This window comes from Thermobia domestica, chromosome 17 (genome assembly GCF_964235325.1).
Source record: "Thermobia domestica chromosome 17, izTheDome1.hap1.1, whole genome shotgun sequence".
NCBI classification, from domain to species: Eukaryota; Metazoa; Arthropoda; class Insecta; order Zygentoma; family Lepismatidae; genus Thermobia; species Thermobia domestica.
This window is the reverse complement of record NC_137470.1, coordinates 170092906-170119082: the sequence shown is the minus strand read 5'-3', so window position 1 is coordinate 170119082 and position 26177 is coordinate 170092906. Positions and strand designations below refer to the sequence as shown.

General features: G+C 38.0%; 1 protein-coding gene across 6 annotated transcripts in view; it reads left to right on the top strand.

Moving 5' to 3' along the window:
- Positions 1 to 26177, top strand: part of LOC145674484 (serine protease persephone-like) — a 146695-nt gene that overhangs the window by 20387 nt on the left and 100131 nt on the right. For all 6 annotated transcript variants that reach the window (XM_081744600.1, XM_081744602.1, XM_081744603.1 and 3 more), the window contains 2 exons: positions 5081 to 5338; positions 19964 to 20100. In XM_081744600.1, coding sequence (XP_081600726.1) covers positions 5081 to 5338; positions 19964 to 20100 — 395 coding nt within the window. The remainder of the gene's footprint in view (positions 1 to 5080; positions 5339 to 19963; positions 20101 to 26177) is intronic.

The window sequence follows — 26177 nt, the reverse complement described above, 5'->3', positions numbered from 1 at the left end:
ATTGTAGAACAAGAATAGATATTATTAAACGCTTGCAGAGACATGGGTTTAGAAGTAAATGCAGAGAAAACTAAATACATGGAAGTACGTCGGGACCGTAATACGGCAAATTGTGGAGGCGTTAAAATATTAAATAATACTTTTGATAAAGTGGATACTTTCAAATATTTAGGATCAATATTAACAGACGAAAATCATATTCACGAAGAAATTAAATGTCGACTAAAAGCAGGGAATTCGTGTTACTATTCGGTTCAAAATCTCTTGTCGTCGCGAATTCTGTCGAGGAATTTGAAGCTTAAAATATATAAAACGATAATCATGCCTGTTGTTCTGTATGGTTGCGAAACATGGTCGCTTACTCTCAGGGAAGAACATAGACTGAAAGTATTTGAGAACAGGATCCTGAGAAGAATATTCGGACCCAAGAGGAACGAGAATGGGGAATGGCGGAAGCTTCATAACGAGGAACTACATAGTTTATACGGTTTACCCAACATTGTTAGGGTCGTCAAGTCTAGGAGGCTTAGGTGGGCAGGTCATGTAGCCAGAATGGAAGAAAGTAGAAACGCTTTCAAAGTCTTGACTGGTAGACCCATAGGAAAACGACCATTAGGAAGACCTAGGCGCAGATGGGAGGATAATATTAAGATGGATCTCGCAGAGATAGGAATACAAAGTAGAAACTGGATGCAATTAGCTAAGGATAGAAGTCAGTGGAGAGCTTTTGTGACCGCGGCACTGAACCTCCGGGTTCCATAGGCCATAGAGAGAGAGAGAGAGAGAGAGAGAGAGAGAGAGAGAGAGAGAGATTATTGTAGAACACCTGGCAAAATATGAATTTGGAAAATGAAATGAAATCTTTGAGTTTTACGTCCCACGGTTATGTCAATTAGGCTAAAGGAGACGGTGATTATGAGAAATGAATGAAATGGTGGAATGAAGAAAGTGGGAGGAAACGGGAGAACCCCGAGAAAACCCACGCACACGGTGTTTGTCCATCACAAAGTTCACTTGGCGGGAGCAGGGTTTGAACCCGGGACCCCATGCACCAGAGGTGAACGCTCTACCACTGAGCCACCGCGGCCCCAATATGAATTTGGGATGATGGTGGGTTCATTGTTTTAAAAGATTCAAAACTAACACTTGATTTTCAAGAATACTCTGTACGTAGGGTAATAACACAAGAATGCTAAGTTGTATATTTCTGTGAAAATAAAAACACTTAAAGAAAGAGTATAGATGAGTCCATAGTATTTTTTTTTTTCAATAAGTAGTAGGATATATTTATCATTTGAAGTTTGAAAAAGCCACATTTGTTTGGTATACATCACTTTCAAGAACACACCTTCTTCTAGTGGGCGATACAGGATTCACTTTTGTCAGAACGTCCACTACTAACATCCACCGAACATCAGCATTTCTTGGATATGAGAATGATGAAGATGGCCCAGGTGGATGAAGAAATTTTTACTTCAAGTTAATTTTTCTGTAAAACATCCCGAGCTACCAATTTCCTTCACATAGAGAGCGGTGACAGCCTGATATATCTTCTAATTGATGTTTATTTGAAGATTTGACACTTCTTTTTTCCAACTATGCATACCATCTGAAAATTTTAATACAATTTGCCCTTATATTGAATCCGAACCACCACCTCTGTAAAGCTGTGGATCCCCCGAAATAAATTCCTGCGTATGTCCCTGATAACCAGCGTGCTGAAATGGGTTTTGTACAATGAATGCTGGAATTTTAAAATTAAAAAAAAATAGTATGAGATCATTTAAGAAAATTAAAAATTCCAATTGATAAGCTACAGATGTAATCGATAAAGCTTGTGCCTTCTTTTTATCAATATATTTAAGGAAAGTGAAAAATATTGAGAATTATGGAACATTCAGGCAAGCGGATAGATGAGAGAGAATTGGCTTCGTTAGCAGGGAACTTCAGGATTTTAATTTTGAGTAGGCCAATGTTTATTTTATTTCTTTTAAATATAAATGTATAGGATTTGTTCCTTTGCAGTAAATATATATTAATCATCTTTTAGTCGTTTATATTTTTCAATTTTTTTGGATAGACCCTAGCCTACCCGCTAAAACCTGCCTCGGTTCGTTTGGTTTGTTTAGGCTTAACGTCCTAATAATAAGCGGAGTTAGGAATTGTCTCCTGGGGAAGCAGACCTCAAAAAAAACCTTGGCATTTTTATTTTTATTATCTTACAGATGGCATTTTTTTTTTTTTTTGTTAAAAAGTTGGAGGAAGCAATGTCTCCTCATGCCCCGATATCTCCGCCCATGGTGCTGGCTATGAAGGATTGGACATATTATTTAAAGTGGCATCTGAACCACTATCGGATTCATCTGGGAGAAATTTTGTGCTCCCATCGGGACCCCTTAATTACAAGACGAAATTAGATTCTACTAACAGATAATTCGAGATACGTGAAAAAGTCACTAAGAAATTCACACGATGTTACATTTTTTTGCACCATTAAAAAACACCTGGTTTAAAGCAGCCAACCCTGCTTCTGTACCAGTGCTAGATGTATACTTTTTTTACAAATCACGTTTATTCACAGTAAAATTTTTGTGAAAGTTGTGTTAATATTATTTTATTAACCTTTATAAAACTGAAGTTCAAAGTATCATCTCTCTAACTTAGCTTTAAGTTAAAGTTTTTAAAGTATGAGAATAAGTTTTGCCTGCAGATTACAAGTCTGTAGGATATGTTTTAGAACCATTACTCTACTTTTCATATTTATTCCCACAAGTAAAACTTGCATATTTGTATTTTTCAGCTAGGTACAGGTTATTAGTGAAAACTGTAGTGTTCGTTTTATTTTTTTAGAACAATGAACCCATTATCATCCCAAATTCATACTTTGCCACGTGCTTTACAACAATACTATCTATTCATGGAATTAATTTCAAAATTTTAAAATATGTACTTTTTGAAAAATTTTAAAGTAAAATTTTGGTTTTAGAAAACAAACTCTGTATTAACCTATATGATGTCGTACATCATAGGAAAGGGCTTTAAAAATGCTGTACAACGACACCTTAACCAGCTCTGTAGCTCAATTAGGAGAGTCGCAATTCAAATTTCAAAATGCATTGATCATGTTATTCTGGGCAATTTTTTGAAACTCTGTAAAGTCTTACCTACAATCTGGTTCATATATAAAGATGAAATTTGGTGTTTTTCTTAGTCTATATGAGTAGTACCTTTGTGCAAAATTTCATGACAATCTAATATGGTAAGAAATTTTGTCTTCAAATTGTTGATTTGACCTGGAACGGCTCGTGAGATTCGTGGATAACCCCCTCAGCTCACAGCAGCCTCGCGAGGTTTGGTTGTAGTTAGGCTCCCTAGTCCAGTGCGACATAGGGCTTAGAAACGGTGCACCCCTAGTCCAGTGCGACCTCGGAGTAGATAATGGTTAGTCGATCAGTGGTCAGACTGATGTCAGGTCCTTCTGTGGTCCCTCTTTTATTTGTTCTCTTCGGGTGGCTCGTCCTCCTTCGGATCCTTTCGTGCGGTCCGTCTCCTTTCGGTTTCCTTAGTGTCTTCCTCATTAGTGTATCGTCTGCTTTTGTAAATAATGGCACGTGTCGTTATACATGTGCTTTCTGTGATGTGGGGATCCTTTCAATATGGTAAACTGAAAGTTTGCAGAATCACTTCTTTTGTTTGGATAGAATGTCTTAGGTTGCAATACGTTTCAGTGCTGCAGTTCGAATACACCTCACAACAATAGGATTTCCTTAGTAGGTTTTATGTTAGCTTGTAAATTTTTGAGTTGCTTCAGTCTAAAAATAAGTCAACCGATTGCTGTGCCGTAGGACACACGCTAGTGTTCAGTTGTTTGGATGCGATTTTAGAGAAAGTGCACTGAATGTTGCACTTGAAAGTCCAGAAATGTACTTCCCTAAAGTATGGCCAGTTTGAATAACAGAGGTTACAATAGATGTAAATTATTTCCGTAATATGAATATAATAGTTAAATTACTGCAATTTGAGTCTTGACAAAAATTTTCGTGACAGAACGTTAGTTACTTGACCTGAGGACAAAGAATCCTTTATACGTGATTCTAAAGTCCAGCTGGATTTACGTTTGACGTCGCTTTCAATTTACATAATTCCCTGTGTGGAGACGACATTATTTGACATTATTTTGAGTTTGAGATCCTAAGCTATACACAAAGAGTAAGGGCTCGATCTCCGCCATTGAAACTTGTACTGGATTCAATCCCTATGTCTCAATTCGGAAACAAGGCTTCCTTACGGCAATATCAGGTTCAATTCCCTAATGTCTCAAGTTCGGAAACTAGCATAAGGTATAAATCATTTCTCGAAGAAAACACGCATTAAGCACAAAGCACGGTCGGTAGAGTGCTATCAGGATGTATCGGACAATACTCCTAAAAAAGCATTCTAATTGTACCGTTGCTTCTAACGCAACTCAATAATACTGTAATATTCAGTAGAGTAACAGTACACGAGTTTTCTCCTTCACCTTTTATTATGAAAAGGTATTTATATAGTTTGCATACAAAATTACGAATAAGTAATTTTCAGTTCGTCCCTAAAAGTTCTTTACAATTGAACCTCCTGCCCATTGCAGCTCGTAGATTTCAGGTTGCTGGCTAAGAATGACCTTGCAGCAGGGTCTAAAGGAACCTCTTGCCCGTTGCAGCTCAGAGATAGGTAGGAGATAACCAGTTAACAGCTGATGCCGTCTGCCTCGAGGTCTCAGTTTTTATAGCCAGTCTTCGGAGGCGGAGCTTGTGGAGGATTTGAAGGGGTCTTGTTCGTGTCTCTTAGTTTTCCATCGGTGGTGATGGCATCCGTCGTCTCCTTGGTGGTGCTTGTGTTGAAGCACGTGGTTTTGCTTACAAATATGAAGGGATATTGCAATACTCATACTATTGAGTTATGTGAGTAGTCTTCAACAAACACACAAAATAAAAATTGTAGCAACTTAAAAAGTATTAGGTGTAATTATTGTAGCTTAAGTACAATTTTGCATGTAATTTACTATCATGTACATTATTTAGTTTGTGGTAATACGTTTCAGGTTTTGCTTTTTCCAATGTGAAGGATTTTCTGCATAGACTATCCACCACAGTAGAAAGAAGATATAACGATTTGAAAGCAGGTATTCATCGTATCTTAGGCAGACATCACTCAGAGACTAATGGAAATGTGAAAATGGAAGTAGAACCAGAGAATCCTTCTACTTCTGCTGATGATCTTCCAAAGTGTAAGAAACCTACAATACGAAATGACACGTATTCGGAACCTCAGCCGGATACAACACGCAAAAGCTCCAAAGGTAAGCTGTGACTGTTATTCACTTTGTAAAGGCAATTATTCCACCAATTCTTTCATCATCATTTACGTACTTGCATTAATTCTCTCTCCCTTGGCCTAAAGGGCATAATCATGTATGTCAAACTGGGTATTTCATTTTTAAGTTTTGGTTTTTTGAGAAGAATTATACTTATTTTATAGATTTCTTAATACTAACAAAATCCACAAATACAAAATGAAATTTTTTTTTTGAGTTATTGTTGTTAAACTTCCTAACTTTTATGTACATAATTATCGAAAGTTTTATAGAATGGCTATACCCGTCCGTCTGTTGGGGGCGCGGTGGCTCAGTGGTAGAGCGTTCACCTCTGGTGCTTGGGGTCCCGGGTTCGATCCCAGCCCCCGCCAAGTGAACTTTGTGGTGGACAAACACCGTGCTCGTGGGTTTTCTCGGAGTTCTCCCGTTTCCTCCCACATTCTTCATTCCACCATTTCACTCATCTCTCATTATCACCGTCTCCTTTCGCCTAACCGGCATAACCGTGGGACGTAAAACTCAAAGATTTCATTTCATTTCCGTCCGTCTGTTGACAGATATCATACCAAGAACGGTTCCAGATATCAAAATGGGATGTCCTGCAATCGATTCAGTGTGCCAGGAATACAGAGGTTCACCGGAAAGTAGTAGGATTGATTTTTTTAAAATTTGTTCACAATTTTGACACATTGACTTAATACTTTGCACAATATGCCCCATCTGCATCAACACAGCGTTTCCAGCGACTTTGGCACAATGAAGTCTCCCTGGAATGCAGAAATTGGAATACTCTTCAGCTCCCTCATTACAGCCTCTTGAATGACCTGGACCGAGCCGTAGTGCCGTCCTTTCATGACCCTTTTCAGTCGGGAAAAGAGGAAATCTGCAGAAGCAACATCTAGGCTGTAGGGTGGCTGGGGAAGCTGTATGATGCAATGTTTGGTCAGGAAGTCTATGGCAGCAAAGGCGCTGTGTCTCGGCGCATTGTCGTGATGAAGCTTCTATGATCCAGTGATTGCTGGAAGGACGCCGGCGACTCGTTTTCTGAGTCTTTCAAGTACTTCCAAGCAGTGTTTCTTTCAGAAATAATGTTCCGGGGGGTCATACTCAGTATTCCGGGGGGCACTGCTAATACTATTCTATTTGTTATTATATTATAAACGTATTATTTTTTGTCTGCTCCGGGGGGACTCTGAGATCCGGGAGGCAATGCCCTCCAAAAAATGGCCTGAAGAAACACTGCCTCCAAGTAGAATGCAGTATTTACAGTCTGACCAGGCGGTACAAATTCTGTGAACCACTTACAAGCAACGTACAGAACAAGGCAGGATCAGATCCGACTCAGCTTCTCCCAGAGGAGGCATAATAAAAAAAAAGTGCAAAATTGAAGCTGTCCCCATCCAGAAACACCAGAGATATGCTCCGCAACATAACGCACCACGCGACAATATGATATAAGGTAAACATCGCAAGATACCAATTTATGTCGGAAACGGAAAGGAAGGGCAGCACCAGGATGATATCAAGATATTTAATATGCTATAACACTGACTTGGCGGCCATCTTGAAAGCCACTATCTTGGATATAGCGTAAGGTATTGAAATGAGAAGCGGGGTGTGTGATACATCAATGTAAGGTAAAATGCAAAAGAAAAACCAATGATGTAACTGCGAAAAACATATGTGTAATGTGTGGATGGGACGAAGTGTGGAAGACTCGGGCAAACAAACGTGTATTCGAAGGACAGAATAATAGGGCAAGACGCCACGACAATAGTACGCGACAAGTAACTGCAACAGTGTCTGTGCATGGAAGAGCATCCGCCTTGAAAGATTATGCATTTCGAGGATATTGGGATTCCGTTTGAAACAGTGAAAACCATAGTTGCAAGCCGCGATACGAGCGCTCGTTTGCAAGCTACATAAACTACAAAGGACTATCTCTTATGGAACAGCAATTCGGCAGCTCGCTCCGAAGTGTAGGAGATATCATCTTGGATTAGTGATCAAACACACGACCTACCTGGGATTGAAGCCCACTCCTGGACAATGTTTTGTATTTCTTTTTTTGTTCAATTTTCTTGCTGTTTCGTGTGAACAAGGGACATTTCGACCCACGTTTGTTTAAACAACACTATCTGAAACAAATTGTGTACGGATGAGAAAGCCCAGCCAAGTTCTAGCTTACATTTCTTTACGAATGTTTCTTTTCCTTTGCGCGGTTTGCTACACTGTTTTGCGACGATCCCAAACAGTCACAATACCAGGGAAAGGCAGCGCTCTGCATTGACTCGATGAGTTCCATGAGTTGTTGCAGTCTCAAACTATAAGGCTAGTTTACCACACAATGAAACGACTCGAATTGTCTACTGGCTTCGAGAGTCTCATCCACATTCACTTTTGTTATATCGTGGTTGTTCAAAATCTCCAGCATGTGCTCAGTTGCTTTTCGTTCGTCCACTGTCGTATCTGTCTATTGGATGTACACTTGTTTTGGAAGTACACTTTGCATTAGTAACACCACATCGAAAGGGTCGCCATTGCAACTCTACATTGGTGTTTATAGATAAACGATACTGCGGACACATTCAACACCACAGAATATTGCGCGTTTTTGTTTGCGTATGCCACACATACTGTCACTTCTGACTTGGCGGCCTCTGCTGTCACGTTCACTTCGTTCCATATGTGCCAGTGAAAGCAGTAGACACAATTCAAGTCGTTTCATTGTGTGGTAAACTAGCCGTCTAGTGAGAGACTGCAACAACTCATGGAATTCATCTAGCCAATGCAGAACGCTGCCTTTTCCTGATATTGTGACTGTTTGGAACCGTTGCGAAACACTGTAGCAAACAACGCCAGTAGCGTAGCGTTTACTTTCGCAACGGGTAGACAGCACAGGCGCACCCACGGGGGGGGGGGGTCAACCAGGTTCCGACATCTCCAAAACTTAAGTCAATATACTTTTATTCACTTTCTTAATAAAACTATACTTGTTTAGTAGAGAAATGATTGATGTAGCATGAAAATTAGATCTTACATATCATCTGTACTATTTCTCTTATAAAAACAATTTAGTTCCATTTTTTTTTTTTTTTTGAAAATACAGATGAAAGTACTTTACAGTTACTTGTCTTGTCGAGTGCAGAATAATATCCGTTCAATACTACATAGACGTAGTGGCTTGGATCCCCCCAAACCCTGGATCCCTCCAATTAGGAATTGTCTGCTGGGGCAGACCTTTTGGTCAGTCTCGGATCTGTAGAACACTTTCTAGACAAATGTGGAGTTAGGCTATAAGTGGCATTTTATTTTTTTGTCAAAAAGTTGGGGGCAATGGTCCCATGCTCCCATAGCTTCACCCATGCCCTCGTCCCTCTCCCAAAAAATGGGTGCGTGCCTAGTAGATATTATTATTTCTTCTCGAGTTCGGAACGAAGATTAATTTGTAGAGCCATATCTCATACAGCCTCGTTGCTGGAAAGGAATATGGAACTTCTGACCAAATTTCGCTACAAACTGATTTTTGCGAGGTTGCACTACGTATATAACATATGGACACTTAATTTTCATCAACAAAGCCCTTAACGATTAAATCAATCATATCGATATTAATTCATTCTGAAGAATCTCAGTATAGGACATTGGATACGTTAAATTGAATTAATAATTTACTTCCTATGTATAATCTTACTTTCTTAGCCTTTGTAAAGTGTGATCTTTGAAGCTCAGAAATTGGCTATTTTTTAAAATTGATACTAATTTTCATACGACAGCTTAGTATGCCATAAAGTGGTGCAATAAATCTATATCTAATAATTTAATTTGCACATAATACATAATTAACACATATATCCAAATTCACATGAAGTTAGCTAACGATTTTAAAAGCAACAACAGAACAGCAGACTATAAAACATCTTGCGCTCGCTTTTGCCTTTCGCAGTGTTGACACACTCTGATATTGCGATTAAACAGAAGCCGAAGCTAGATCATGGAAGATTTATATGAATTACTGGTATTCATAAAACTTTCAGCAATTGTTCCGGTAGTTATTAGTTTATTTTTTTTTCTTCTGTTTCTTGAAATTTTCTTTGAAATATGATTAAATATCTAAAAAGAAGAGGAAAAAGTGTGTTGGATTTATAATAGTACAATTGTGCTGAGTGTGGTATCACTGCAGCTGAAACATGTCTCATTGCCAGGTTCTTTCAGCGAGCGAGAACCCACACAGCCATATGCGCGCGCAACTTTCAAGTAGGAGCTCCACTGACTTGTTCAGCCGCGTTGAGACAAATTTCTTGATGTCTCTCTGTGGCCTGTTTGACGGAGACAGAACTTTAATTCCCCAGTTTTGAAAAATAAAATTATTTACAAATTAGATTCTACCACTGTTGCATTGAGCAAGCTATCACGGACCCTATTATTTCTATATTTTTCTACAACATGAAATGTATATTGATTCTTATTAATTAAGAAATTCTAAAACTATGTTCTTTTAATTTAAAGGGTAGACAGTGTCTCAGTGTCTCATAGCACTCTACGCTACTGAACAACGCAAAGGAAAAGAAATATCTGGGCTTTCTCATCCGTACACAATTTGTTTCAGATAGTGTTGTTTAAGCAAACATGGGCCGAAATGTCCTTTGTTTACACGAAACAGCAAGAAAATTGAACAAGACACGTACAAAACGTTGTCCAGGAGTGGGATTCAATCCCAGGTAGGTCGTGTTTTTGATCACCAATCCAAGATATCATCTCCTACACTTCGGAGCGAGCTGCCGAATTGCTGTTCCATAAGAGATAGTCCTTTGTAGTTTATGTAGTTTCCAAACGAGCGCTGGTATCGCGGGTTGCAACTATGGTTTTCACTGCCCCAAACGGAATCTCAATATCTTCGAAAGGCATAATCTGTCAAGGCGGATGCACTTTGATGCACAGACACTGTTGCAGTTATTTTTCGCGTACCATTGTCGTGAGGTCTTGCCCTATTATTCTGTCCTTCGAATGCACGTTTGTTTTGCCCGAATCTTCCACACTTCGTCCCGTCCACACATTACACATATGTTTTTCGCGGTTACATCATTGGTTTTTCTCTTGCATTTTACATTACATTGATGTATCACACACCCCGCTTCTCATTTCAATACCTTACGCTATATCCAAGATAGTGGCTTTCAAGATGACCGCCAAGTCAGTGTTATAGCATATCAAATATCTTGATATCATCCTGGTGCTGCCCTTCCTTTCCGTTTTCGACATAAATTGGAATCTTGCGACGTTTACCTTATATCATATTGTCGCGTGGTGCGTTATGTTGCGGAGCATATCTCTGGTGTTTCTGGATGGGGGCAGCTCCAATTTGGCATTTTTTCTTCTTTTCTATTGTCCCCTGGGCGAAATTTGAGTCGGATCTCATCCTGCCTTGTTCTGTACGTTGCTTGTTAGTCTAGGCTCTAGCACATGTCATGTGTACATTATATGTGCCCCCATTTTGACTGCTGGGTGTTATTACCCGCTTCAAAGAGTTAATTTCTTTTGGTTACGTGATCTGGTTCATGGTCGTTTAGTTGCCATATTGGATTCAAGATGGCGGATCATGACTTTGAAACGCTCATAACTCGGCCATTTATGGACCGATTTTGATCTTTCTTCCCTTGGAAAGAGGAAATCATACTCTATAATTTTGTATTCTTGTCCTTTTCGAAAAATCTGCGCAGTTTTCCCGGAAATTCGGAAAAGGTAGAATTAAAGATAAAATTTTATTTTCGTTTTTTTTTTTTTTTTTTTTTTGAAAATGGCTAATAAACATTTTAGTAAAAGACAAAAAAGAAGCAGAATTTAATAAGCTTTAAAACGGTATACAAGAAGCTGGATTTAGTTTAAAACTAGGCTTTATATTAAAGGAAAACTAATAGTATATGTGATTTTCATTGTTGTTACAAAAATAGCTTTCCCGTAGTTTTCACCTTCTAGCAATATACTTGTACTACAGGCGTCCCCTAAATTTTGTTGTGGGGGTTTGTTCAACACCAATACGAGTGTAAAAATGGTCACATCATCCAGATCATGGTCATTTGGTTGCCATATTTAAAAATGGATGCCAAATTGCTATTTTTTCTTTAAGTATATCTCCGTACTCAGTGGTCCGAATTTACAACCTGGTTGCTCATTTTACTCCTTTGTAAAGTAAATCTCGTAGTTCTAAATTATAATGTAATTTGAAAAAAATGGAGCAAGGACGTATTTTCAGATAAAAGTTTTAAAAAGGTGGATTCAGATATAACATCACTTCTGATCCTTAAAATATTATTGAGTCATATGAATAAACCAAAAAAAACTCACTATCGCACAATATGTCGTTTATTCAATTTTTTAGATCTTTAACGTGGGACAAGTTAAAGCAGTATAACTTACATTTTTACATTATAGCCAACAGGAACAGTCTCTCTCTCCTCTGTTTCTTCATTACTATGACAACGAGCAATCCGTCGTTATGGTTATCAAACATTCCATTACTTACATTAAAAAGTATATGAAAACATTAATTCAAAATAAAAATCATAATTTTGTCTTCTTCTATTGTAATAGCTGACTAGTGCATATAAAAAATCAAGTATCGCCCCAAATTACAAGCTTAAAATTACAAGAAATGATACAACATATCGTTGTATAATGGCGCTTTGAACATACGGACTTCTCTTTTATTTGGCTATCAGTTAAAAATAATCCTGGTCCGTTAACTTTTACATATTAGTTATTCACATTTTCAGGCGCCCCTCGTATATATAAATTATATTTCATATCATAATTCTTATACATATTCTTATACATTCTTATCATAATGATGTATCTGAGTTATTCCAGTTATACTTTGGTTTGATCCCTAAAACATTATACCCTTGATTCTTTTAACTCTAAATTTGCTGCGAATTCGCTATGTAATGTTCTAAACAAGAACCAATCATAACACAAATATATACAAAAGAAATACAAAACGAAGACGAAAACAGTGATAATATCGAAAACAAAACATAAAATCAGGACATACATTAACATGAATAAAAAAAAATGTTAAATAAAAATTTAAAGATTTAATATCATAAATTAAAATATAACATAATGCGTTACAGATCTCCAAAACTCTTAGTTTTCCCCTTTTGAAACTGAATGCCATCTGTTATAAATCATTTACATTAACTCTCGTTATAATCTCAGATGGAACAAAAGCCTTAACTAATTCCATCCATCGATTCCTAGTATACTTTGAAGGACGCCAAAGTCAGTGGTGCCCACCCCCCTCATGAACATGACGCACCCCCCTCAATTGCCTATCCGTAGGTGTTCTTCCATGAAAAAAAAAAACTTTCGATTAATTTTTACACTCTTTCAAACATATTTATATAGATTTTTACCCCCAATATTTCAATGACGCAGTTTGCGTCATAGCCCCCCCCCTTGTTGGCACCCCTGCCAAAGTTTAATGTCATCAATATTACGAGCAAAAATCAATTGAATACGGTTTTCTGGGACGCCGTAACTTAAGTTACATGACCAACGAATTCATTTAATTTATATTGAAAGTCATAAATCAGAATACAGTCTTGCGCGTTATTTACTTCTTCAAGTCGTTGCTTACTATTTTGAGAATTTGTGACATCTATGGAATTTCTACGAGGTCCAGTTCGAGGGGAATGCAAATCTAATGAGTACATGTTTCTTAAGTGTATGATTACTATTACTACCAAGATTAGGTTCGGTTACATGATTACTGTTACATTTATTAAGAAGGTTAGGTTCGGTTATCTTACCGGTAGAATTACGTTCAGTTCTCACTCGTTTCACTGGTGACGATATATCGTGTCTTCTAACAGATCTGTACCTATTCTTTCCACAATATTCACGGTAATTTGTCCTACCACGGTTTTTGTTTCCTCTGTAATTAAGCTCAGTTACATTACCGGTACACATGAATTTAACATCACCTTTCACATTGGGATCACACTTCAATCTCACATGGATGTTTCGAATTTGGTTTCGATTTAGGTTAGTTTGGTTCAGGATAGTACTGTATTGCACCATTGATGGACTTTCAAAATTTTGCAATGTCATACTTAGATGATTGGAATCAACGCTCACGTTCTATACAAGCACCATCGGATTGTTCACTAATATCATTTGATGCTTTCGTTGAATGAACATTTCAATAGCTCTAAATCAATCACTGGCGTTGTTGGGAACACATGTTCTCTTTCTGAATTTCACGAATACTGGAATAACTTTCTTCCTGCTACGTGAATCAATGTCGTGTACATGTCATCAAACGGTTCTATTACCATTACCTCATTTCCAGAATTAATATAATGTTGAACATACTGGGAATACAAGCAACCAATAGCATTCACTGAAAAAAGATGACCATAATTTTTCGCACATTGATACTCACCAGAATCTTCATTACAGGCAGCATCAGTAAGACAATCAAAAACATTAGAATAAAGATAGAAGTTAGGATGATCTGATCCAACCAATACCGCAGTATGGTTTTGCGAAAACTCAGTAAATTTCACTAATGCAAACTCAGGATCTGCATTTTTTGTTGTGTCTGTGAAAGGTTCAGGTTAATTTATTTGGGTAGTATGATCATTAACTATAGTTTCTACCACTTCGATGGAATTTTGCATTTCATTGAATCTACGCAATATCTGTTCTACCTTACGGTCACTCTGTTCGAATTTTGCGCTGATTTGATGGTTCAAATGCTGTTGTAGCTGATCCAGCTTATTATTTCGCTGTTGAAACTGATCGAACTTATTATCCAATTGATGTTGAACACGATCCAATTTGTTATTATGCTGTTGAAGCTGATCGAACTTATTATCCAATTCGTTGTCGATTTGTTGATGGAACTGGTTGAATTGCTGTTTTATAAGTTCCACTATATTTCCAGATGTATTACTCCCAGTTTCCCTATCTTCATTAACTTCATCTCCTGGAACACTCATCTTAATGTTTCTATTTATTTTAGCCCCACTTCGGAATATGGTATAATTCACGTTGGGCTCAATGGTGAAATCGTTATACTATACTTCTAATCAAAATCACAATTCCTGGCGTTTCGGCACCATTAATATATATAACAACATTTTCTCCCTGATCCTTAAAATGTTATTGAACCACTATGAATAAAACAAATAATTCATTTACTTTTTCACGCAATATGTAGTTTATTCCAAATATTTAAAATATTTAACGTGGAAAAACTTACAGTATAACTTACGTCTTTATCAGAAGAATCAACAAGTCGTCATCATGGATACCAAAAACGTTCCATTATCTATATCACAAAAAATATTTTCATCCCCTTCTATCGGAATAGCAGGCTAATGCATATAAAAATCAAGTATCGCCCAAGAAAAATTACAAGCTTATTACAAGAAAATGATACAATGAAATGCCCACATTTTGTTGTACAGAAAACTTTTTTTTTTTTTAGAAATAGAAGAACTATGTACTTTTAAACAAATACGTCATAGTGGATAATACAGAGATACATTAATAACTCACTAACTAACTAACTAACTAACTCTATGGCCTATGGAACCCGGAGGTTCAATGCCGCGTTCACAAAAGCTCTCCACTGACTTCTAACCTTAGCTAACTTCATCCAGTTTATACTTTGTATTTCAATCTCTGCGAGATCCATCTTAATATTGTCCTCCCATCTGCGCCTAGGTCTTCCTAATGGTCGTTTTCCGATTGGTCTTCGTCATGACTTTGAAAGAGTTTCTACTTTCTTCCATTCTAACTACATGACCCGCCTACCTAAGCCTCCTAGACTTGACGACCCTAATAATGTTGGGTAAACCATACAAATTATGTAGTTCCTCGTTATGAAGTTTCCACCATTCCCCATTCCCGTTTCTCTTGGGTCCGAATATTCGTCTCAGTATCTTGTTCTCAGATACTTTCAGTCTATGTTCATCCCTCAGATTAAGTGACCATGTTTCGCAACATACAGAACAACAGGCATGATTATCGTTTTATATATTTTAAGCTTCAAATTCCTCGACAGAATTCGCGACAACAAGAGATTTTGAGCCGAATAGTAACACGAATTTCCTGCTTTTAATCGACATGTAATTTCTCCGTGAATGATTTTCCTCTGTTAATATTGATCATAGATATTTGAAACTATCCACTTTATCAAAAGTACTATTTAATATTTTAACGCATCCATAATTTGCTGTATTCCGGTCCCGACGCACTTCTATGTATTTAGTTTTCTCTGCATTTACTTCTAAACCCATGTCCCTGCAAGCGTTTAATAAGATCTCTGCATTTCTTTCTATTGTTCTCCTATCATCCCCTATTAAATTTAAATCATCAGCATATGCCATAACCTGGTGAATACCGTTCAACTGTAGGCCCTGGTTGCTATCTTTGATTTTTCTTATAGCGCATTCCAGAACGAAGTTAAATAATAATGGCGACAACGCATCTCCTTGTTTCAGGCCATTTTCGACGTGAAATCTCGTCGACAAAAATTTTCCTACCCGGACTTTACTTTGGGATTCATTTAAACATATCTTAATTAATCTAATTAGCTTTCTCAGTATTCCAAGCTCTGTAAGAACATTGTATAATGTTTCTCTCCTAACCGAGTCGTACGCCTTTCTAAAATCGATAAATAATTGATGTACCGGGGTATTGTATTCCCACTTTTTTCTTTTCGAGTATTTGACGAATGGTAAATATTTGGTCGATAGTTGATCGATTTCGTCTAAATCCGCACTGATAATCTCCAATAATTTCATCTGCGTATGGGGTCATTCTTGCTAATAGAATATTTGAAAGAATTTTATAGGATGTTGACAGAAAAGAAATGCCTCGATAATTATTACAGTTAGTTTTGTCGCCTTTCTTGCGAATTGGAACAATGATTTATTCTTTCCACTCTTGTGGCAATTCTTCCTTGTTCCAGATAAGGAGAATGAGTTTGTGTATCTTGTTCCACAATTTTTCGCCTCCAGCTAAAATTAACTCAGCCGGAATTTCATCTATACCCGGAGATTTGTGTTTCTTTAATTTCTTTATAGCGGTTTCTACTTCTATTCGGTTGGGTTTTTGGAATATACGGTTCTGCGGTGTGTATCTCCTTTTCTCCACTCACACTAGTTTTTGGTTGCGTGTTAAGCAAATCGTCAAAGAAATCTTTCCATCTATTTAAGATGCTATCCGTATCAGTGAGAACTGTTCCGTCAGATTTCTTTAATATATAAGCACGAGGTTGATAACCTTTCTTAAATTCGCTGATTCCCTAATACATGTCCCGGATGTTTTTATTTTTACTATTATCTTCAAGTTCCTTAATTTTAGCTTTCAGAAAATAGCGTTTCTTTGTTCTAAAAGTTTTGGAAGTTTCCCGCCTGATATCTGCGAAATTGTGTAGTTATTTCATTCGGATTTTGGAACCAGCGTAATTTTGCCTGTTTTCTCTTCTGTGCTAGTTTTATGCATTCCTGGTCGAACCATGGTTTGTTCCTACGTATTTCCGCGTGTCCCAATTTTTCTTTTCTGAAAATTTTAATGTTATCTCTAATTTCAATCTAAGTATCCTCAATACTACTGCACTCCGAATCTTCTAAAGCCGAGAATCTATTCGAAACTTCAATCTGGTATTCTTCTCTTACCTGGCTCTCTTCTAATTTCTTTAAATTGAATCTCTCCGTTTTCGGACAATGTATATTACCTTTATTCAACGATAACTTCTCTTATTATCGCTGCTACCAGGTAGTGATCAGTGTCACAATCAGCCTCTCTAAACGACCGGACATCAATTATGCTAGATTGCCTCCTTCTATCTACTAAAACGTGATCAATTTGATTGTGTTTTTCCGTCTGGTGATTTCCAAGTGTATTTATGAACGTCGCGATATGAGAATTTTGTACTCTTTACGATTAGGTTTTCGGGTGTTGCAAAGTTCACGAGTGTAACACCGTTGTCATTACTTTCCTTATGCAGACTTTTGTTCCCTATAATCGGTTTGAAAATATCCTCTCGTCCTACCTTCGCATTGAAATCCCCTAATAATATTTTCATATAGTATCGCGGGAGTTGGTCAAATATCCGTTCCTTTTTTTTCGTAAAAACTGTCTTTTATATCGTCATCCTTATCTTATGTTAGTGCATGTACATTTAAAACAATAATGTGGCACCACCGTCCCTTAATAGTAATAAAAGAAAGTCTGTCAGTAACAAATTCAACCCGTTTAATTGCTGGTAATATTCGTTTATGAACGAAAAACCCTGTTCCTAACTGATGATTTTTATTTCCTTCCCGGTAAAAGAACGTAAAATTTCCAGAATTCACAGATCCATTTCCTTCCCACCTAACTTCCTGAACTCCTACTACGTCCATACTGTATTTCTCTAACTCACTAGTTTCGGATTGTAACGCGCCTGCCCTATAAAGACTTCTAATATTCCATGTTCGAAATCTCATGTCCATATTCTTTTGCTGAGGCCGTGCCAAGTTATCAGTCCTTGTCCGAGGCTTTTGTGAATATTTCTGAACAAATGCTTTTTTACAGGATGAGGTTGTTAGCCTTACCCAGACCCCCAAGCTGGAGGACCACTCCTAGTTGTCTGTCCGCGACTGCTTATTCAATATATTCGCAGCTAACCTCTATATCTAGAGGCCTTTTCCTCGATCCGCAGCCTGAGGACGCGCCATGACGTGGTAACAGGAACCCACGTTAAATTAATAAGTGTCATATTGCAAATCTTTCAAAGTCGAGATAAAGACTAAGAAAATCACTTATAAGGGTTGCTGCATTGGTCCAAAATTGTACTTTTACATTTACAAAAGTCACAGCACATTATTTCCAATTTTCTACAGGGACATACAGTTTCTCCGAAGTACATGTGACAATTGCATGGCTTAGGAACATCTTCAGGCTCCGATGGATCTACCTCTTAAAGAGGTAGAAAGGAGCTCAATGGCCGAGTGTTTTAATGTGTATAAGGAGAGTATCTCTCAACGACCAGGCGTCTTAGGTAGTTGGTGGTTTGATCAACCGGGCGAAATTGAAGTCTTCTGTGGTGTGCTCTCTTCTTTTATCCTAAAATATCGGCTAACTTCGTTGATCTGTCATTTTCCGATTGTTGCCGATGGTGGACGATGTCATCTTTGGAGTGTTTATTTCTAGCACGTGGTGTTGAAACACATGGTTGCATCTAACATGGTGTGAAAATACGTGCAACCTTACAATATTCTTGTGCCATTAGAACAGTACAAGATAAAGCTTCAATTATTTTATTCTTAATTGGTTGAACTATATCACTTCGTGTTAGCTATTGCTATGCACCCTTTCCTCTCCAATTGAAAGCACTTTTCGAATCACATGATCATTTTTTTCTCTTCATGCCATCCTCTGGGAACTGCTTTTTCGCAATTGGATTCACGAGAAGAGACTTGACAAGTTAACACACTCATATTAATCGTGTGCATTGTAATAATACACTTATAATACAATGCGTACTAGCGGCGTATGCCACCCCCACACCCACAATGGAGTGCAAAAGACATTCATTGTCTAGTGTAATATATATTAATTACCAATTAATTTGCTCTAAAAACAGACTTGATCGAGTGAGCATCATGGATTTATGCAAGTGCGACATGAGTCACTTGCTTTCATGTACACCCATGTTCAAAATGATTGTCGCATATCTATAAGTGTCTTCTTGTAAGAATATAATTTGATAAAGATTTTGCAGGGTACTTTTAATACTGATACTGTGTATAATTGGGAAATGTATATTGTGGTAAATTTCATAGGAAAATAATTACAAATACGAAAATTAGAATGAGTAAAACAAAATGTTTCTAAATGGACAAGAAAGTTTTATTTTTGTTTTATTGTTCCTATTTACTGCTCTTTCGACATGAAATTTGCCACATACCTGTATTTGCCGATTATACACATACTAACATTATAAGAAATACCGGGCGAATTCGTTATCAAATTATATTCCTACAACAACATATTTATAGGCATGCGACAATAATTTTGGACATGGATAATCTATACCCATAGTGCCTACCTACCGCTTATAGATATTCAATACTACAAAAAACTGTTATTTCGAGTGTAACATGAGATTTTTCACCTTCTATACTCACCTCGAGGACTTATTAACCTTTGGCTGTACAGCATTCATACAACTGCTTTGCCTCACATGTGATGCATTGCAAGAATTCGGCACGCACGATTCTTGGAGCTACTTCTCCAAATGGGAGACAACTGAAATGTACCAATAACGTTGCCAAACTTAGAAACCATGGCAAATCAGCGACAAAAGAAGCACTGAAAGAACACTAAAAGATATTTGAATTAAGGTAACAACAATAATAGCAAAATGTAAAACAACGACGGCAACAAAAATAAACAAAATGAAACTTAGCGGCAGTCCGACAACTCAAATTGAAAAGTCATAATTCGTCGACGTCGATAGAGTATGTTTTTTGATGTCTTGAATATTGCCTACTTGGAAGGAATACTTTTAATTATTAACAAAAATAATTCAACTTTTATTATTTCCAGCTTGTGATCAATACTCAAGGGAACAATGTTCCAGGCTCAGACGAGGCACATCAACCCGTCGCAAACGGAGAGATGATGATGCATTATATTATCTTGAAGGCGGAATAGAAGTTATTGCAAGAGATCTAACACATATGGTAAGTTTTTAGGGGGGAGGGGGGAATAAAATCAATCCTAATTTTGTTTTAGTTACCAAGGTAATTCCATTAAATTATATTTCAAAATATTTAAACATTTCAGTTTTTGGTTCCGTCGTAAATATATGGGAGCTTATTGTTTCACTTGAGATAGGGGAAGCAGTGGTACAGTGAGACATTTTTGATTGCTCAGATCGCGACCTTTCAATTTCGGCACCTAAAATTTTAACCGAAACAGGGCTTTCATCATTGAAATCTTCTTTTGCTTCATTTATTTCATCATTCATTCATTTTTGTTTGAAGGACAAGAACGAGGGAGGGGGTTTAAGGCACCACACACCAGGGGCGGATCCAGGACCGACTTCTGGGGGGGCGGTGGGTTGTCATACTGCTACTTTTAAGGGCTCCAAACTTTGAGATGGGTTTTATTTATATATATAAAATAAAAAGTTTCCTCTTCTAGGGGGGCGATCGGGGCGATCGCTCCCCCCCCCCCTGGATCCGCCCCTGCCACACACAAGTAGAAATTTACCACGAATTTACCACAACCACAGCACAAATACAAAATTGAAAAGAAATAAAAAGTAATAAAAATGAAAAACAGAAAATCAACAAATACTAGCTATATACTTGTAACTCACCTACCTTCACTACCGTTGTATTCTAAAGCTAACTAACCACACCTATTCTATTTTATTTTCTCGACCCAAGTTAGGCTTTACTCGTCTTCCATTGTTTCCATCTTTCTTTGGTTTTGTGTCATACTTATCCTTCCATGTTTCATTTTATCATCATCTCTACATTCAGGTTCCCTTCACCTGTATGACACTAGGATGTTGCAAAATAGAGGATCTGCCCATACGTATCTTCATCCTATGAACTCAGTGAAGCCAGGAAACAATCGAGCATCGTCTGAACCGGCACGTCAGATTGGGACAGTTCTCTCGTTTCCGCCATGATTGTTGGCTCGAAAGATTGCGATCTTAGTGGCGCGGAGCGGGCAGAGTAGGCGTGGCGAAACTGTGACGTATGGCTTCACGATTTTGTTCTATGGACAGAACCTCTATTTTATAACATCCTTGGTATGACATGACTTTTCACCTGTTTGTTGCTTTGGTTCTCACTCAGAATTTACCACATTCTCCTAATCAAGCACTATGCCTCTACATGCTTACTTAAACACCACTAAACACTTTAACGACACTGACACTTAACATAAGCGCTTTCACACTCCTGTTTGTGGATACACATTCTAGCACCTAATACGAAAAACACTACACTCATCACACTACACTGTTGCACATTTCACTGTTTTACTAGTCCTGTAAACTTTAATGTTCCTTATTGATCCCATGCTGAAAGCAAATACTTAATGTTCCTTGGTTGATGTTATGCTTATATACTCTTCAATGCAGCTGCTTGAAGTCCAGGAGCCACTCGGAGCACTTAGTGCGGGCCCTGGTCAGTTATCCTACAGCCGTATGCGCTGGAACCGGTGGTAGCACATACGCAACCAAGTCGCAAAGTGGCCACCATGTCATCATTTTCCGAGTTCCTTGTTTATGTCGTTTTGCGTTTATTCCATGGGATCTTGGTATGCTAATATGTGTTAAAGTTTACACGATTTCCTGCACCAAATCACAGTCACTCCCGCCCGATACATCCGGTGTTCCTATCCGATTGGATGCCGGAGATGCATCGAGCTCACCCATTCACACTTTCGTTCTTCCGGAACACGCGGAAATCCTGTGTTCCTGGAGAAAACTTCCGGTCCTGGAAGATTCATATTCGCGCACACACATTCGTTCTTTTTAAATGTACGTATCATTAGTTCCTTTAACAATTTTCCAATAAGTCTTCTCTCTCATTCTTGTTGCCTAATATATAACTGTTTTCTTAACTCTGAATATTCCTTTGTTATTCTACTTAATATTTTATAGTCCTATTCTTTGGCTAGAATTTCTCTCATTTCTTTCATTCTGATAACCTCTTTCCCGTAGTCGGTCCTCTAATAGGGGACGCCATAAAATGTGATGTTCAGGCGTGCCTAACTCTTGACATTGACATCTGGGATGTTCTTTCAGACTAGTGATGAGCGCAAGAGTCTTTGTCTTGCAGTTTTTGCAAGAGTCTTGCATGCAAGACCAAGACTAGGAATTCCGTTGCAAGACCAAGACCAAGGGGTGCAAGACCAAGACCATACCTGCAAGACCAAGACCAAGACTCTTGCGCAAGAGTATTGCACAAGTACCGGTACTACATATTTTTTTATAGAATGTAAAAAAAAAGGAAAAATCATTACATCATTTACTTGAATTTCTTGGCTTCAGTAAAAATGCCGCTGGAGTGAATGTGTTCCCAGTAGTTAATGCAATCCGTGAGAGTTAATCTGCCCCTGTAGCATATAGCTACAGTCTGTCGTTTTCTGAGTTAGTTGGTTCAAGTTTTCTGTAGATATGTCTCTTTTTCAAGAGACACAGGTATCATATTGCGCCATATGAACTATTTTGGTGAATAAAAACCGTGTGCGTGGGTTTTCTCAGGGTTTTTTAATTTTCTCCAACTTTCTTTATTCCACCATTTTAGTAATTTCTCATCACTGTCTTCCTTAAACTTGGTGCATAAACTTGGGACTTTAAACTTCATTTCATTTAAAAGCATATTAGTGGTGTTATTTTTTCAAAACTAAAGAGAAATGTACAAGGTAGGATTCAAAAGTAATGAGGCTTCGTTCAAAAAAGACAGATTTATTGAGCTGATTGGTACAACTGACTAATAGTCTTCAAAATAGGCATCTCCTGCAGCAATGCACTTCTGTAGGCGGCTTTTCCATGACTCAAAAACTTTCCGCGAAGGCCTGTCCCGGTATGGCTGCAAGGGCTGCCTTGACATTTGTTTTGATGTCCTCGATGGAGTCGAAACGTTTTCCTTTCAGCGCTGATTTTAAGCGCGGAAACAAGAAGTCAGGAGGTGACAAGTCCGGACTGGAGGGAGGCTGGGGTACCACAGAAACGTTGACTCGGACCAGTTAGTCTGTGACGATGAAGGCGGTGTGACTGGGGGCGTTATCATAGTGAAGTTTCCAGCTGTCCGTGATGTCCCTGCGCTTGCGCGCGAAGCTTCTTTTCAGCCTTTTCAGGACTTCCTGTTAGTAAGTACCGTTAACGGTCTGTCCGGGCGGGACAAACTCGTAGTGGACGATCCCCGTCACTCCGAAAAAGGCGATGAATATGGTCTTCGTCTTTGATTTGCTCATCCGCGCTTTCTTGGGACGGGGTAAGTTTGAGGTGTGCCACTCAGCGCTTTGTCGTTTTGTTTCTGGATCGTACTGAAAGGTCCAAGTTTCATCGCAAGTTATCACTTTTTTTTTTTTTTTCGAGAAATGCAGGATAGCCTTCGCACAATTACAGCAGTTCTTTGCATCTGAGCATTCTGTTCCGTTTCTGTTCTTCAGTCAAAATTCTCGGCACAAGTTTCGCACAGACTTTCCGCATGTGCAAGTCCTCGGTAACAATGCGTTGCACCGTTATCTCCTATAAGTTCAGGGCTTCTGCTACTTGGTAGAGATTCAAACGCCGATCCGTGTTCAAAAACTCATGTACTCGCTGCACATTCACGTTAGTACGGGCCGACGACGGGCGTCCAGACCGGGTTCGTTAGTCACCTCTTCTCGGCCCTCACGAAAATCCTTGTGCCACTTTTTGACTTGAGAATAAGACACTCAGTCCCAAACGCCTGTTGAAGCATGGTGAACCTTTCGGAAGGAGACTTGCCCAACCGGAAGCAAACTTTGATCGCGTAGCGTTGCTCTAACGGACTTGCCATATCGCCGTGTCACGCACCACCGTATAGGGTCTACTGTTAAGACCGATGCTACCACTCCGAAAGCTGGGATCCAACCAGCGTTGCCAACCTGATCAGAAGATATTATCATACGTAGCACTTAAAATTATCGTTTTTGTTGTAAAATTATCGAATCTTTTGTTTCCCGTCTCAATATCAGGCTTTAATAATAATAATAATAATAAACATGAACGTTTACAGCTAAAACTATTTAACAATCTGTATAGGAAATAAGATTGAGAATTAATTCTTTACCAGTCTATCAATATATATATATATATATATATATATATATATATATATATATATATATATGTGTGTGTGTGTGTGTGTGTGTGTGTTCTTCAACATTTCATATATTTACTTGTGGAACTTTATCTATATTAAGTAGCTAGTAATTACCCATTCTGTCGGTTTACTGTGTACATGATCGTAGTTCCCGGTTTGATTACAGGTGAGATCACGTGTCTGCAGTACATATACTAGTACTAGTGTGGATGAATTTTACAGTATGTTTTATCTCGTACAGTATCGGTGTTCGAAATTGCAGTTATCTGATTAACCAATTACCTAGTAATAATAAACATGAGTAAACGAGTTATTCTGTTTTATGATTTTAAACTACGATAAATATCAAATGTTGCTAACAGTGTAATAAAAAATAATTACATTAATTTTCCAACATTATTTGCCTTCTCGAGACTTTGGTCGCTCTTGCAATGTTTCGAGTAATCCTGTCACATATGTTATAAAATTCATATTCTTTTTCACGCATGAATGAAATTTCTTTCGAATTTCAAATATCTCCAGGATTATCTTTTCTTCTTACCAATTGTTGTTAAATTATCATACACTTTCCTGTCATCGTACAGCAGCTATCGTTCATCGTACAAGTGTCAAAATTATTGTATGATTCGATAATTATTGTACATGTTGGCAACGCTGGCAGCCAACTAACCCGTGTTCCGCTCTGAAGCCCATACCCACCACCACCGTCGCTTGAAGCGGAGCGCGCTGCAGGGTGCGCACGCGTCAGTATAAAGTGAGGCTCATTCCTTCTGAATCTTACCCTGTAATATTGAACATCAGTAATTCCTTACGCCATAGGTGCCGACTACATGGGTATGGCCTTGGCTCCTCGACTCAAGCATCCGTTGGAAATTTTTAATATGTGCTCATAAAACTAATATCGAAATAATATTTTTATGACATTGACAAAAAATTTAGTGCATGTGACAGCAAGTTTGATTTCATGGGCGGATGCTTATACGTTGAATAATTTTTTATCAATATAACTTTTAGCCTCCTTAGGTATATGGCACATCGAGGATTGGGCGATATAACATTATACTACAACAGTAAGTCTTAACTATATATAAAACTACATGAACTGTCATAAATTAAAGGGGTACTTCGGGTTGACGTGGGAAGTTGAAATTTGGCATGATTGTAGCTTTCCGAGACTAACAGACAAGAAAAATGCCAATTTTTAATTTTTAGAGAATTTAAAGGAGGGATGAAGAATTTCCCCATGTTATTTAAATGTTTTTTTTTTTTTTTTACCTATAATTTCATATTTTAGGTACTTCGAATTTGAATACAAACATGAAATTCGGTATGCTTAAGTTTTCGTTAGCATTATCTAAGTAAATCAGTAAAGATAAAAATTTCCAAATTTAGAGTGGTTTTATGGGGAACTGAAAAATCTTCCCCATGTTATTTATATGGGACGTGTTCTACACCCAAAAATGTTTAGGCACTTCCGGCAGGATTAGAATAATGAAATTTCACATGATTGTAGCCTTCTGGGAGTAAACTACAGGAAAATTGACAAAAGTGAATATTTTTAATTTTGAAAGAGTCTTAAGGCGGACGAAGAAATTCCCGTCTTATTTAAATAGGTGTTTTCTTGGGATAGAAAATCTTATCTTTTAGATGGTCGAAATACGAAAATAAACTTGAAATTCGGTAGAATTGTGGATTTAAAAGGTGCGAAGTCATAAGCCAAGCAAAGGCGGAGGTGTAGGGGCGAAGCCCCCAGCTGGGCAAATTCAGGAAATATTAAGGGCAAATGTATGAAATTCGCTGTTAATGCAAAGGCTAGCCTAATACATAAGACATGCGAGGCCGTAGGCCGAGCAAATGCGGGGTGACTGGGGGCGGAGCCCACAGCTAGCCAAAGGCTAGTATGAATCTAAAATAATAATTGAAACATCCGTTTCGAGAAAGAAATG